The 15,305-nt window shown below is 45.0% G+C and overlaps 4 protein-coding genes across 4 annotated transcripts; 2 read left to right on the top strand and 2 right to left on the bottom strand.

Moving 5' to 3' along the window:
- Nucleotides 1-492: 492 nt before the first annotated feature.
- Nucleotides 493-2,474, bottom strand: PHALS_00047 (hypothetical protein F443_12259; the record flags this gene model as incomplete). The annotated part of the gene is made up of 9 exons (XM_024727203.1): nucleotides 493-594; nucleotides 681-782; nucleotides 849-970; nucleotides 1,049-1,138; nucleotides 1,214-1,653; nucleotides 1,722-1,833; nucleotides 1,897-1,944; nucleotides 2,017-2,254; nucleotides 2,331-2,474. The coding sequence occupies 9 exons, from the start codon at nucleotides 2,472-2,474 to the stop codon at nucleotides 493-495; spliced, it is 1,398 nt and encodes a 465-aa protein (XP_024572079.1).
- Nucleotides 2,475-2,597: 123 nt separating this feature from the next.
- PHALS_00046 (hypothetical protein L915_11978) lies at nucleotides 2,598-8,483 on the top strand (the record flags this gene model as incomplete). Its single annotated transcript, XM_024727192.1, has 6 exons — nucleotides 2,598-3,016; nucleotides 3,085-3,253; nucleotides 3,319-4,179; nucleotides 4,253-4,350; nucleotides 4,430-4,996; nucleotides 5,060-8,483. 6 exons carry the CDS (start codon nucleotides 2,598-2,600, stop codon nucleotides 8,481-8,483), a joined length of 5,538 nt encoding a protein of 1,845 aa, XP_024572078.1.
- A 424-nt stretch (nucleotides 8,484-8,907) lies between these two features.
- Nucleotides 8,908-10,010, bottom strand: PHALS_00045 (RxLR-like protein; the record flags this gene model as incomplete). Its single annotated transcript, XM_024727181.1, has 2 exons — nucleotides 8,908-9,712; nucleotides 9,769-10,010. The coding sequence occupies 2 exons, from the start codon at nucleotides 10,008-10,010 to the stop codon at nucleotides 8,908-8,910; spliced, it is 1,047 nt and encodes a 348-aa protein (XP_024572077.1).
- Nucleotides 10,011-10,107: 97 nt separating this feature from the next.
- On the top strand, nucleotides 10,108-14,446 carry PHALS_00044 (F-box protein containing LRR; the record flags this gene model as incomplete). Its single annotated transcript, XM_024727170.1, has 2 exons — nucleotides 10,108-13,232; nucleotides 13,300-14,446. 2 exons carry the CDS (start codon nucleotides 10,108-10,110, stop codon nucleotides 14,444-14,446), a joined length of 4,272 nt encoding a protein of 1,423 aa, XP_024572076.1.
- Between the last annotated feature and the right edge of the window lie 859 nt (nucleotides 14,447-15,305).

The raw sequence follows: 15,305 nt of genomic DNA, 5'->3' as shown, positions 1-15,305 counted from the left end.
GAGAGGTCGGTGACCTAACTTACGCTTCCTCAAAGCGCAAAGCTACGGCAGCCCCGCTTCACCATGCGTCTAATGGGAAAGAACTGAGTTTCGTTCTGACTCGACTTGAATTATGCCCACGTTTTAAGTATCAACGCTTTCGAAGGGAGGTGGGGTTATAAAATACGGCTGATGGCTGACAATATCAAATTCATGGAATTGCAGAACGCCGTATAATCACTTACGACACGAAAATAATTGACAGTACGCGGAGATATCGAATAAGTTAGATACCGATATTATCTACGTGTGTCGTGCGACAGGGACACGTCAAATGTTTTCCAGCTTTCATGTGAAGTTTGAGGACTTTGACAGCGTGGAATGCCGTTTAATCCTAGACTAAAGTTTGAGAAAAATAATTCCAAGGCATTGTTTAGCTGGAATGTCATATGCCATAGATCGATTGAAAGAGGAAGACATGTGTCGCCGCGTACGAGAAGTAAGGCGGAATCTTCAAGGATCCAGGGTATCAGGATTTGATGACAGTTTTCCGCTTGAAATGGGAGCCATCGTCTGGGACTCATGCTTATAAGCCGAGTATGTCATAACTATTTCCTAACTATACCGAAATATAAAATTTCAAGTGCACAAGAAAGCTCCGACAAAGCACTCCTTCTGTTTACGATGAAAGCGCATTAAACCATGTGGGTAGGGAATATCACTAACTCGGGTTGCAGACGAGACCAAGCATCCACAAGGCGAGCGTGCTCGTCCGGATGCGAGAGCTGTAGGGCTGCGGGATCCTGAAAGCCACACATACAGTAATCAGCAAGTGCCTGGCGCTAGCACTCCAAGGCGCCCAACTTTACCTCAGCAAAGCACACAAAGATCGTCGCTACGATCGAGTCTAGGATTGAAGACATAATTGTGCACATGGCGTACCCAATTGACGCACACGCTACGAATGTTAAAAGCACAACATTGAAAGTTTCTGATCTCATATACAAGGCAAGATCATCGGAATTAGCACGCAATCTGTTCGAATGCAAAGCAAACGCGAGTTACATACGACACTCGTCCGGGTGATCAGCCAACTCGCCCGGAGTGCATCTCAGCGTTATTTGCAGCCATGCCGATCCAATGACTCCTGACACGGTGCCTATAATCATAATATAGGTGTGCATGTTTAAATCATGGTAGAACTACCTTGTAGATAGTAAGAAAAGTGCCATACCTACGACCAGGGACCCTACTGAAAGGACGCTCGTGATAAGCGAGTCATTTATAAGGGAATTCCAGCCACGGTCCCGAAATAATTGCATTGTGTCTGTCCCAGCTTGCCAAAAGGTTTTTCCATGAAGCGCGACCTGGCAAAATGCGTACTTATTGAAGTAGTTCATGTTGCGCATTGCAAGTTTGACAAGAAACTCGAGAAAAGCGTTGGCGCTGCCCTTGGCTTTCCGTCGCGGAGTGGATAACAAAAGCATGTGCAAAGCGTTAAGCGCAGCGACCACCAGTGAACCGACGCAAATCGACCCTAGAGACGTCGTCAGCGTACGAATTTGCGCCCGCTGGATCGTGTTAACATCATGAGCACCATACCACCACTCGCCCACTGCACCGGCTGCAATACAGTGTACCACATTTTTTGCCACCTGAACAAACCAGATGAAGCTTGCACCACATCCCGTGTTAAATTTAATGAACAAGTATTTTTAATATGCGTCTCAACAACGACGCACCTTAGTAGCATGAAGAAAAAGCATATATTTCCGTAAGAATTCGAGTCATGAAAGTGAACCACTGACTTAGCGAGGACGCCAACAACAGCCACGCCCCAAATTACCACCCACGCTATGAGTGCAAGCAGTGTCAAATGCGCTGATGTAATTGCACCAGGAAAAAAACGCAGAATACGAGATGCTGCTGCCAAATTTGAGGCTGCGAAGGCGATGGATCGACGTACTGACGAGTAGTACGAGATGATTGTGAGAGCGAAAAACAAGTTGACGAAGCCGATAGCTTTGCCTGCCATACCGGAGTCGTAAAATCCTGCAAATGATGCGGCAAAGAAAGCCAAAATGCTACATTTTAGCGTCCAAGAGATGACGCGCGCCGCGTGGTTTTGTAGTATCTGCAGCCATAGTGCTGACACGCCACCACCGATGCACGAAGTTGCCATGAATAGGAGAAAGATTTTTAAACCGTGTGAGGAATTGTCCTCACGGTGAATTGTAAAGAATATGCTTGATACGTTTGGAAGGCCAACAAAGAGCTATAAAGCAACCAAAGTCCAGCATCTGATTAAAACATTATAATTTGACTTCATATTGACACCGGGCTAAACGCACCCCAACGATAACTATGGCAGCACAATTGGCAGCAAAAGCCACAGCAAAGATGTAGTCTTTCCACTCATCACGACGTTTGGTTGGAGATTGTTGGTGCACCTTCTCCAACAACATCTCCTCATCCGCGGAAGATGACAGCTCCATGCTGGCGTGACGTCGAGAAAAAAAAGAAATACAAATTCTCAGAGATCCAATACCTAAAAAGTGTTAGTTTTGACTAATTACGATGCGGGAGTTTCGAAATCGAACATCACTTCAGATTTCGCGATGGCGCAGCCCGGCGAGTTCCTTACAAATCTTACGCTAGATGGTGTACGCGAAGGCGCCTACATGCTTTGTAAACACTCTGACGATTTGCTAGGTCACCACGCCCGGCAGATTTTTCGCGAAAAAGCAGCATCAATGCGCGCAGAAAACAGTATCTACTATTACCTCAAAGATCTGATGAAAAAGTTTGGCTCGCAGCAACATGTATCCAAGATCAAGAAAATTATAAAAGGTGAACCGCAACAACTTGTGCTAGAAGAACATGAATTTCGAAAACTCATTGCCAGCGACCCGGCTTTTGAGAGTGCCGTTCCGAACGACCAGGTAGATGCTCTTTTTCATCGCCTTGAGTGTGACGACTGCAAACTACTATTGCACCGAGACTTTGTTGAGTTTTGCCTACTGGATCAAGATCAGCTGTACGTTCTGTCCGTTTCTTGCCAAACAAGCGAGATACGCTGACTAACTTGATGCGATTTTGCCTCAGCCGATTACTGTTATTTAAGTATCGGAAACACCTTAAAAGTCTAGACTTGACGGACATTGAAATTGCAGATACTTTCAAGCGACTAGCATCCCCTGATGGTACGGCAATGGCACCAGAACTATTTCATACTGCCATCATGCGCGACGTAGATGTCGTGCTCACAACTGGGGTACGTCGTAGCCATTGGTAACATTATAAGATGAAGAGCTCACCGTCCGGAATAACTCTTATCAGGAGCTTGCTTTTGTTATGAACATTATGGATTCTGATCAGGATGGTTTGGTGAAATTAAATGACCTAGAATCTCTTCTTAAAGATGAAAAAAAGGCTGAAGAGCTAATTCACCCCGCTCTGGAAAATGGGGTCGTTGAACTCAAGATATCAACTAATAACTTGGAAGAGATGACGTTACAGAGAGGTCACTACATTCAGTTACATCCAAATCTGCAAAATGCAAGCGGTTCTTGTCCTATGTACCTCTGGTTTCGAAAAGCTGCGAGAGAAGAAGGAAAAGCTGCTATCTCAAATATAAAGCTCGCCTCGAGCTCTCGAGACACAGAGCTGGTATCCAAGGGTTACACTTGTTTACAGCAGGATATAAGCAAAGGCGGAACCTTTGGAAAGCACAAGTACATTTGGACTAGCCTTGTACCCTCAAGCGCACAGATGACCAATGAGCTGGTTGATTTGTCACTAACTAGCGGAGACTTAAGTGACGAAAATTCCGCGCGCTTATGGCTACCCCGCCATCGTGGCTTTAAACTGGTAGCCGGTAATTTCATTCAAAAAAGTAACAAGCATGGAGTATTTCTGTGGATACGACGGCGCCAGACGTTACTAACCGATTTGGCCGAACCATCCATCTTGAATCATATGATGGCATCCCCTCGAACACGGACAAGTGTTCACCGCCACTGTGATGATTTGGAATCACAAGTTCGAAAATGTCTAAGACGAAACTGTCCAATTGATCAAGATTGTTCATTGAATTTCAGTCGCCTTTTTGATGAATTCGATCCCAAGAGAGTAAGGGCTATCACGAAACAAGCGGTTTTGGCTGGAATTGAGACACTCGGCCTTAAAATGGACAAAAAGGTGGGATAAAGGAAGGAGTGCTTAATTTTTGATGTAACAAAGCTCATATGCTCTCGGTTTGATTTGGTGACAGGACTTTAGACTTGTATGGGAACGTATCAACCCATTTGGCGCAAAATTAATTTCCCTAGGGACGTTTACTCAATTTTTAGAGCTTACGGACTCTGAAATGTATGTATATGTTATGAAGGTTCGTTAGATTATTAATCGTCTAAGACTCTCGCTCCTTCTTTGTATGTACAACATAAAGTGATGATTTAGTGAACTCACTCCAGCGTACGATGACGACGCGATTCGGAAGCAGCGTTCCGAACTACCGACTAATATTTCAGTCTTACAATGCACTTGGGGATGGAAAACTAAGTCGATCCGACTTTCAGCGAATATTTGCAACTAATCAGCTGAGCTTCACTAATAGCGAACTGAGTAAAGTGATTCAGCGTTTTGATGTCAACAAAGATGGTTTTGTCGACTATTCAGACTTTTTGAGCTACGTTACTGGAGTTTGTGACGCGTCTGCTAGAGCCGCGAGACGAATTGCTGAAGCCGCTGACGATTTTCGAGTTTGGGCACTCGAAAATCAGAATAAAAAGCTAGCGAAAGACGGCATACTTGACTCAGCATCTGCATGGCGTCTACTAAAGCCCAAACACGGTCGACTTGATTCCATGACTATCAATCATGTCCTACGTCAGCGGAGCAGACGATTGACCGAGGATCAAATTTTCTTGCTGCAAGTGTTGATAGCACCATCGACAAATGGAGAAGTTAACCAGGCAGCCTTTCATGCATTTATCAATCACGTACCAAAAAAAATGTGCGCCTTTATATGTGTACTTTGCATTTTAACAGTTGCCTGATCAGATTTTTTTTCACACAGCCCGACGGTGGTGTATGAGCTACAAAAGCTGGTCGGCTCTGAACCTTTGAAGTCGGGCATCGATAAAATCTACAATCGTTTGAATATAGAAGCAAATGGAAAGTTGGCATTAGTTAAATTATCACAGCAATTGAATGCACTGGCAGTGGAAAACTTGACGCGTCAGGTTGACTTAAAGGATTTGGTATATGTGGTTCAGTTTACTGGGGCTTGTTGTGGAGGTGATGGTGCGGTGCTACTTGACCGCTTTCTTTCAGGAATCCGAGAAAACCAGGATCGGAGAAACATGAAAAGCGAGTTTGGCACGCACTATGATAGTCCTCAATTTCTTGAAGGGGTTAATTTACTCCGCGACGAGATTAAGCGATGTGCTAAAACTCCTGATGGCAAATTTGACTACATGATTCCATTCCGCATTTTTGATAAAGACAGATCTGGGCATATTGTTTTGTCTGAATTTGAAGCCGCTATTCGTGAGCTTGGCGTGAATAAGTACCTGAATGATCAGGAGATAAAAGGACTGATGCGACGATTTGACCCAAATTTGTCTGGTGCGATTAATTTTAACGAGTTTCTTCGATTTAGTCTTGCTGAGTCGTCTTCATCATCTAATCGAAGGCTTAATACTGTCATTTTGCCGAATCCCAATCTGCAACGGATTCTTGATGACATCGTTATAAATGAACGCCTCACAAATGGGAACGCAGAGGCGTTTTGTGGCTCACTTAAGAGGATGTTCATTATAATTGACAAAGATACTACCGGTCTCGTGCCTTTTAATCGTTTTGTAGAGACGCTTCAAGAGATGAGTATTGCCGTACCAAAGGCAGATATGGATGTCATTAAAACAATGTTCGGAGATGGCAAAGGTACTGAAAATGTTCAATATGAGCGCTTTTGCGAAGCGATAACACAAAAATGTCAACATTATCGAGAGTCTCAGCCAGCATTTTATATACCAGCGTCGGAAATTCTCAATTTGCTGGAAACATTGCATCAACAATTTACTCAATTGGAACCCAGTATTCAAGGTTCTGACATTTATAAAGCTTTCGGAGTGGAAAATAATATGCCTAAAAGCGTTTATGTGTCGGTTGACGACCTTAAAGACGTGTTGTGGGCTGTGGGCGTGCATCATCCTTACCTTCGGGAAGAACTTGAAGTAATAAAAATTTCATTTCAGCTGCACCAAAATTCTGAGTTTGATGTTGCGCTTTTCCAGAAGTTTCTATCTGATGGCCCGAGAGCTTTCCTTGCAGGCACATCTTACCTGTTCGACAACCACATAAAACGACTCTCCAACGAGTTGTTCTCATTTTTGTCTTCGGAAAAAGATGCTGGTGTGCGCTTATTCAGTCTCTTTCCAGAAGTCGATACCAATCTGAATGGAATAATGTCGAAAGATGAATTTTTGCATTTGCTCCAAAAAGCTGGTGTTCGCAAGTTTTTTGGATCAGAAGATGAAAAGCTTTTATTACAATTCCTCAAAGGAAATGGCGACGAGGCGTTATCGTACGCGGACTTTATTTCTTTCGCCAAACAAGCTGACCAGAAGCTCAAATCACTTGCTGATGAACAATCTGATACCTTACCGTGTAAGTCCCAAAGCGATGAAGCACCATATACTGTAATTGTTTCACCGACAATCGCTGACAAAACGTCAGCTGGAAATACTTCATCTAGCATTATTCCACCACAACATTTTGAGCAACCGCATGCCCTTTTGTTAAGACAGATTGGTAAATTGAACAGACTTTTACGTCCACAATTTCCGTTTGCAACATATTTTAGCAAGTATCGACTTGATCAAAATGAAACGAGGGTAACAGTTCAGATTTTTGAGAAGATCATCAATAAATTTTTGGACCGTTTAGTCATCCAGCGTGTTGTGTATAACATGAAGAACATGGACATTGAGCTATTGATACAATCTTATACTGTAACGAGCGACGAAGGTGCGTATATAGATTATGAACTCTTTCTGGGCGATTTTGCAAAAACACAAGAAAGTATCGCTGCAGCTTCCGCCGATCACGACATCAGCACCGGCGAAAGTGACGACGAGCTGTCTTGCAGTAGCGATGAAGAAAGCTGCATCACACTAAAGGTTTCCAAAAGCATTGGGCCTGTACTGCTCCAAGCAATAAAACATGTGCACAAAACCCCGGCAGAGCTACATGCGCTCAAATCATTGGTGAACACATTGAGTGAAGATTTATCTGCGAGAAAGCAATTTACTGTCAGCGAAACAAAAATTTATAAGTTGCTGACGACCCTTTCCTTGCGGCTTCGCAATACTGATGTAATAAAGCTTTTCACGTGTATAAAAACAGAGCTCCATGGTAGGACGGTTTTCGAAGTTGAACCGTTCATTGCGGCTATAAAGGAACAGATCGATATCGCCATTGGTCCTCAGAAGGAGGCACCAGCGACTGTCGCAAATGTAGATCTACCGCCTGTCGAAGTGAAGCCCATCCCCGCAGCAACTACAGCATCTTCTTCGTTACTCGAACCAGTTTTAGCAAAAAAGATCTATCGATGCTTTCTAGCCGCAGCTCAGCACAATATTAGCGGTCGAAAGTTACTAGAAAAATGTGATACTGCAGGAACAGGAACACTCACGCTACTGGAATTTCAAACGGTGCTTCGCCTGATGGGGTGTAGGTTGACGGATTCTGAACTCGAGGCAGTTAAGACTGCTCTTGGACACCCAATGTCTGCCCAAATAAATTACAACATTCTGGTCCAACAAATGCGACCAGATTCTCCTCAGCCAAGAACAGCGCAGAAAAAAAGCACTGAAGCTTTTCAGGCGTCTAGAAGCGCTGACAAGTTTCAGCATAATTCGATGAAACCAAGCTCAGTATCTCATAGTCACCATTTTCCGGCACAATTTGGCCCAAAGGCAGTGTGTACTAATGCACCTACATCTTTTGAAGAAGCGAAGCGCGTCGATAACTTCGTGGGTCATTTTTTTTCTGAGCTTTTAAATGTGCGGCGAATTGACTCAGCGACGCTATACCATAACTTTGAGCTTTATGATATCAAGTCCACGGGGTTCATTTTCATTGATGCATTTAGTGCTGTAATGAGAAAGCTAAATATTTTTTTGCCGTCTGATGTGGCAACGACTGTTATTTCTCGATTTACATCGGTGGTGAAGGAAAAATTTGATTACATCGACTTTTGTCAGGTCGTTGCGACTTTTCTCCAGCCAAAATCACCACCTCCACGAATGCAACGAGGTGTTCAAGCTTCCAGGACAGCTTCGTCGTCAATGTCTGATCCAAAAGCTGTACGCCCCGAAGCTTCACAAACACAAACCAGTCGTAAAGTTACCTCTGACAAGGTGACCATCGAAACACCATCGAGACAAAACAACGAGGTGGATAAGCAAGCTGTTGATGTTGTAAGATTTTGCTGATGCTTCGTTTTGTCATTTTAGGTGTTCAAGTTAAATTTTCCTGTGCCCGTCACAAGCCATCATCACCCACAGTCGAAAGAACCGCATCTTCGACGTACTCAATCTAGTCATGTTGATAGCAAGACATACTTTTGGAAATGTCCGGTGTGTTTTCACCAGCAGACTAGGCTTACGGCGACTTGCGAGATTTGTGCCACTTCAAATCCTTCCTCTGTCGAGTTTCAAAGTCCTCGTCATTGCACCACGTGCGGATTTAGAAACAAATTTGAGGCACGGACTTGCGAACTGTGTTCTTCAGCTCTGTGGCAACCACATATTAGCACCGGCGCAGGGGCATCATGTTCGCCATCAAAACAAGAATCTTTTCAACCGGCAATGAATGGATGGCTAAAGTAAATACACAGCTGGTAATTAAGTGTATCATTTAATTTGAAATCTCGCTTGATTGAATTTGGTGGTAATTCTTGTATATGTTTGTAGCGAAGTCAAAGTCACACAGCGGAAATGTAATGCGAAACTTTTTCTTTTTTTGAACAATGAAATTGCTACGCGTTCGCTGGACCCACCAGATTTCATAATCACCCATGCAAACGGTTCGAGCTCTGTCTCCTCGAAAGAAAAGAGGCAATGTTGTTGTCCGAAATCCATTAGGATACTGCCTCATGAGTCGTGTCTGACTCAGAATTACTTCGTTATCTGGCTCATGTAGCTCTAGAAACGTGCCACAATGGTTTGAAAGCTCGAAAGCTCCTCCACACTGAACAATGTAGCTCGTTTGCATGTACCCAACAGCCACGCATGTATTTCCTTTCCGGCCGTCCACATGATGGCAAGAATCGAGTGCGTTAACAGAATCATTGTAGTCCCAACAGGCTGGCCTCACCACCTTCTCCATCGAGACTAAACCCTGCAGTCGCCCAATGCATCCCGAATTGGTGTAATTTCTCGATACACTTACGCCGCTTGAGCTCAACGTCTTTTGTAGACGGAATGGAATCAAGTCGTCGTCAAGATAGCAACTCTGGTCAAAGGTCGAAGGGCGGTCGCCAATCCTACTGACCTGCATATCCAATGTTGCCCCGGACTCATCCACCAGTGATATTTTCTCCGCAATGTGAGTAGGATCCATGTATGCCGGTTCTCCAAAACGATCAATACAACAGTTGAAGGCATGGCCTCGACAAGGATCTAGCAATAGCCCAATCGAGTATGCTGTAGGCTCGACAAAGCTGCGCGAACAACAATTAGATTTGATGAACGAACGATTACTGAAAGTATAATTGACCTGTAGGTATCAGTGGTAATAGATGAAATTTGATCTCGGAATTCGACGTCTTCTCTTAACTCCTGCTGTTCCTTCGCATATTCCCGTTCTTCTGCTTCATCTCGCTTGTCGGGGGCTACAATCACCAGCTCTGGAGTATCCGACGTAGCCTTTAAGGCACTCTTTTCTACTAATAACACAGCTACTATCAGCAAGACTATGCCCTTCCTTCGAACAGAATGGGTTGTTCTTGCTATTGTCATGCTTAGCGTTCGCTAATCTTTAACAGAATGACTACTGACTACTTGGGCGTCTTTCCAGCAGAATTATCAAGTTTCATATCGGGAAGCCTGCAGGATAATGAGTGGTAGAGCTCGAAGGGTCAATAAGCGACCCTTGCCGCTCACACTGGGTCCTGTGGCTCCAACGGTTGCTCGTGCATCCAGTAATCAGGAATCCGTAGGCAACGCTAACGTTCTCGGCAGTGGGTACAAAACTACAGTTGCGGATGCTTACAGAAACATTTTGGCCAAGCTACGGCTACATCTACCAGAAGAAGTTGTTTTCTCTGATCCTCTTCGAAAATGTTTTCGCTCACATGTTGACCTCAGCGGCTGGCTAGTCACCGATGACTCGCTTCAGCAGCTTCAGTTTCACTATGATCACTTAAAGCATTTCGTCAAGTCGTCCTTTCATACCCTCACGTTAGATGGAACTGCTCATATCACTAAGCGGGGACTTAACATTATCTTGGAAGCAGCTCAAGCAAATGGGGATACACTTCGTGTCCTTCGTCTTAAAGATTGTCAGCTGCTGTCATTCAGTGGCGGACAGCTCCTGGACAGCAACAATTTGCCTCAATTTTTGACAGAATTGGACGTGTCTTCTTGTGAATGGGTCAATGACAACTTCTTACGCATTTTGTCTCGTCATTGCTCCTCTTTAACAAAATTAACACTTGCACGCTGCCGACGTGTGACGGACTATGGCATTGCATTGTTCAGCGAAAGTGAGGTGGTATCTCTGACCGTTTTGGATATAAGTTTCTGCCCAAAACTGACCGAAGTTGCACTGCTCGCTTTGCTTGGGGGGTCATCCTCGTCAATGGCAGTACCAAGTGGTCCACCTGTAACTTCATCATCAACTTCGGCTCGACTTCGCGATTTGAATGCCGCTGGATTGTCGTTGGTCGACGGTCTTACATTCATTGGTTTGCGTAAATGCAGTGCTTTGCACCTTGAGACTTTGAACTTATCTCACTGCTCCGGGCTACGAGCCGCTGCTTTGCAGCATCTAGGTCGAATACATGCGTTGACATATATTATTAAGCTGGATCTTTCACATTGTATTCTAGTAAACGATCAAATTCTCACTGCACTGGCCGAGGTGTGTACGCAGCTTACAACACTTCTGCTTGCATATTGCACAAGCATCACTGATTATGGGATTCAACGGCTCGTGGGCGACATTGTGGTGGCTCATGCTGATCAACCTGACCAATTTGAGATTCTATGCGACTTGGGCGGTGAAGATACAGCAAAAAAAAGCCGAAAGAATGGTTGTTGGCTTTTAGAAGTTCTGGATATCACAGGCTGCTCTCAAGTTACAAGTCGAGGGATCGTAGCCCTTGCAGCACGCTGTCCACTGCTTCGATCGGTCACACTTGACGGCGTGCGAAGACTCGACCAATCCGGTGTACGTGCTTTGCTTGACGGGTGCTCGGAGCTGCACACTGTACGATGGAGAAGTACTCTTGTACGAAACAGACCCAGCGAAGTCTATGCCCCAAAGACTTGTGCTGCATTCTTATCTATTCCTCATCTTAGTGAAGCAAGTCTTACGGCATTGGCTTGCAGTAGACTAAAGGTATTGCACATTGGCAGAACACAATGCGACACAAATGCACTAGCTATCGCCTTACTCAGGATGAGGACTTCTCCATCGTTTGTTAATACGCTGACCGATCTGGACGTTACATCACTTGGGACTGACGCACTGTGCGTGGCGTTAGGTAAATGCTGCACTAACTTGCGCAAAATTTGTCTAAGTCGCTCGCGATACTTTTCGGCTACAAGTTTTTTTGAAATTCTACGAGGCTGCTCTAGACTACGTGTTATTGATATCGAAAGCTGTGAGCAGATTGGTGACGAAACCATGACAGCACTGAGTAAAGCGCCATGCTGCTCGCATTTAGAGACGCTTATTTTAGCAAATGATTGGCAGCTTACTGACACTGGGGTTGCGAAGTTGCTGCGGCCTGCAACAAGTCTCATTCGCCTTGATGTGCGTCGCTGCCCAGAAATTTCTTTATCAGTACTGCAGGCTATGGCTACAGCACGTGGACATATCAGCGAGGCCACACGCGATGGCTTATCTCCGCGACATCCTAATGTCATTGCATTCTTGTGTCGTGAGCATAAACGTCAAAAGGCAGCACGGAAAATACTTCGCTGGCTGCGCTACAGATTGGATGCCTGCTTTAGTTCAACATCTTTTTTAGAATGTGCATTGGTATATTTTCGGCGACAAAAGAGTGCAGTAGTTCGTGTACAGCGTTGGTATCGACGAATTGCTGCCCAAAAGTTGCAGTGTCGGCTAATAGCTGAAGCTCATTGCCTTCGAGCTGAGCGATGCAACCTAAATTGGGCGTGGATCCGAGCCCTTTGCACATTAAGTCGTCGGTTGCGAGTATTTGTTCGCATCTTTGTGGCTGCTCGCGAGAGTGCTGCAATCCAAATTGCTAAGCAGCTTCAAATACAACGTAATCACGCAGCAACTGTGATCCAGCGATTCACTCGCGGATGGCTGGGTCGACGAAGAGCTATAGAAAAACGACACGAACAAGAGGTGCACTATCAACGACAAGCAAGGGCTGCCACAGCTGTACAACGGACTTTTCGACGGTATCGATCACAGAAACTCACGGCACAATTGAGAGGAGAGAGTAACAAACTGATGCAGAGTGCTATGCAACTGCATTGTACGTGTTTCGTAGCTGGACAGCACATACAGCGGATAGTACGAGGTTTTCTTGGGCGACAAAATGCGAAATGCTGTAAAGTGGCTGCGAATGAGGTGCTTTTAGTAAGGAACGATCGATGTAAGCAAATTCAACGAGCTTTTCGAGCTTACATGGCAAGAGTTGGGTTCCACAATATGATGCTTTATGGAGCCGTGGCGCTGCAGAAAATTTATCGTGGATATTGCGGTCGGTGTCTTGCACGCGTGTTTGTGCTTTATCATGCCTACGCGTCCAGTCCGCGAATTCTTATCTTAACAAAGTACTCTATTTACACACGCAAATTTGCGATTGCTTGGGCGCGCAAGCGTGATGCTGCTTTGGTTGTTGCGATTATGATACAGAAGAGGTATCGAGGATTTTGTGGGCGACGTGAGGCACGTTATGTTTTGGAATGTAAACGGCAGCGTTGCCGTCTTAAAGATACTTGCGCACGAATAATCCAGCATTTTTTTCGCAGTATAGTGTAAGTGTATTTGCATTTCGATCATGACTACTGAAATTTATTGTTGTCTATTCTTTCTATCGCGTAGCATTCTCGTGCAAATTGCTAGGTTTCGATCCCTCTTGCGTCTGCGACGATCGAGTGCGACCAAAATTCAAGCAACATGGTGGATGTGGCTCGGTAAGGTAGTGGCATCAGCACAGAGGTTGCGACTCAGTCGCCACAGACAGCATACCGCTATAATGGATGCGATTGGGGCACAGCAGCAGAACCGTCGACTGTTCCTTCAGCTGGGTGCTATGCACTTAATTGTATCGCACTACCATGCATCATTGGCTGCACGAGGTTGGCAGTCATCAATGCGCATCAGCTTACTCCATCGCTCAGCAACTAAGATACAGGCACTTGTTCGTGGTCATATTGGTCGAATCTATGCGTACTGGTTTTGCTATGAGCTTGCTCGAGCAGCGTCCAAAATACAGCGTGTATGGCGAGGCAAACAAGGTAAGAAGATGTGGCGTCTTTTAGTAGATGAGCGTCATAAGCTTCATCAGCTACAAATAAATAATGATCGGGCGGCTTGGTTTACAAAAAAGCGAATAGCGCAACATGCGCTATTTGCATCTGAGCGTGAAGCGCAGTACGCCGTTGTACTACAGCGCTGGTTTCGTACACTGGAGAAAAGGCACATTTTTCTCAGTATCCGTGATCATCAAAATCGGGAATTTCACAATCGTGCCACGACCCGGATGACCGAGCTTTCAGATAAATTGACAGGAAGTATAACATGCCAGGCTCAAGTGTGGCGCAAGTGCCTGGAACGAAAGCCAGAGCTTGTAGGAATGAAAGAAGAAAAGTGTGTTGCGCTAGAAAAGGAAATAGAAAAACTGAAAGCGACGTGCATTGAGGCAAATATTGGCTCAGCCCAGGCGTCCCGAGAATTAACAGAATTATTGAAACGCAAGCACCATGTTGAGCATTCTTGTGCACGCAGACAGAGAGCCTCAAAAGAAGTTAAGCAGCATATTCAGCTGTTTACGATGCGTGCTAAAGAACTTACGATTGAAAGCGCGCATGCGTCAAATTCCAGTCACCAACTTCAAAGAGAGCTGCATCGTTTAAACTTGAAGCTTCAGGAATTTCACGCCAATTTACAGAACTGCTTGTCCTTTGAACCTTTGCTAATGAGTAACGATGTGGAATTACTTTTGAATATACTGAATGGCGATGATTGATGTTTGTTAGTGGAAGAGACAATCAAAATAGTTTATTTTTTGAAAATAATCTCCATTTATTGAACTTGTGATGCTGTCCGGCCATTCAACAAGCGATCGAAGCGCCAGAAGCGGTAATAGCTCGCCTGAAAGCAATCATCAATAATGAAAATGCGGTAGTCAGACACCTCCACGAGCGCTTCAGCCAGGCTTCGATGAGATCGAAGACAGCACCCTCTGTGAGTACAATCATTTTAAGCGTCCATTCTTTGAAGGCAAGAACAGAAAAAATCTCTTTCTCTGGAAGAGGGGGAGCTAAAATGACCATGAATTTGGCTTTTCGCCAGACAGAGCAACAGTACGTCGCGCTTGCGGTACTTCAACAAGCATGCTGCTTGGTAAAATAGGAGTACCTCTGCGAAAGCGGAGTTCTCAACATAGAAAATCCGAAGCGACACATGTCGCGGATGTCCGCACTGCCTAGCCAGGCGTATTGCGGGTGTCCCCCCTCAGAGAGACGAGGGCTAATAGATTTACCTAAGAAGAACTCGTGTCGCCGCTTTAGCGTCAGACCCTTCTATGGAGGCGCCATCTTTATGCAGAGTTTTAAACAGGTAAAAATCGCATCGAGACCTTCCGCGTCCACCCCACCCTTTTTGAGTAAGTTGTGGTTATTAAAATACATACGTAATACAACTCTCGCTCCTCGAGGACCGCATCAGCAACCAGAATTGGAAGCCCTAGTAGCGAGTCAGAGGTGGTTGGGGTCTGAATTATGCTGACAAGAAAGAGACAATTTTCGGCTGCCGAGCAGCTTCTTGTACTCGGACATGTTTTATACGACTGTTGCAGCGGGGCTGCCGTAGCTTAGCGCTTGAGA

Source organism: Plasmopara halstedii, assembly GCF_900000015.1.
Source record: "Plasmopara halstedii genome assembly, contig: Scaffold_110, whole genome shotgun sequence".
Taxonomy (NCBI): domain Eukaryota; phylum Oomycota; class Peronosporomycetes; order Peronosporales; family Peronosporaceae; genus Plasmopara; species Plasmopara halstedii.
Note: the sequence above shows the minus strand (reverse complement) of the source record. Positions and strands in the feature narration are given on the sequence as shown.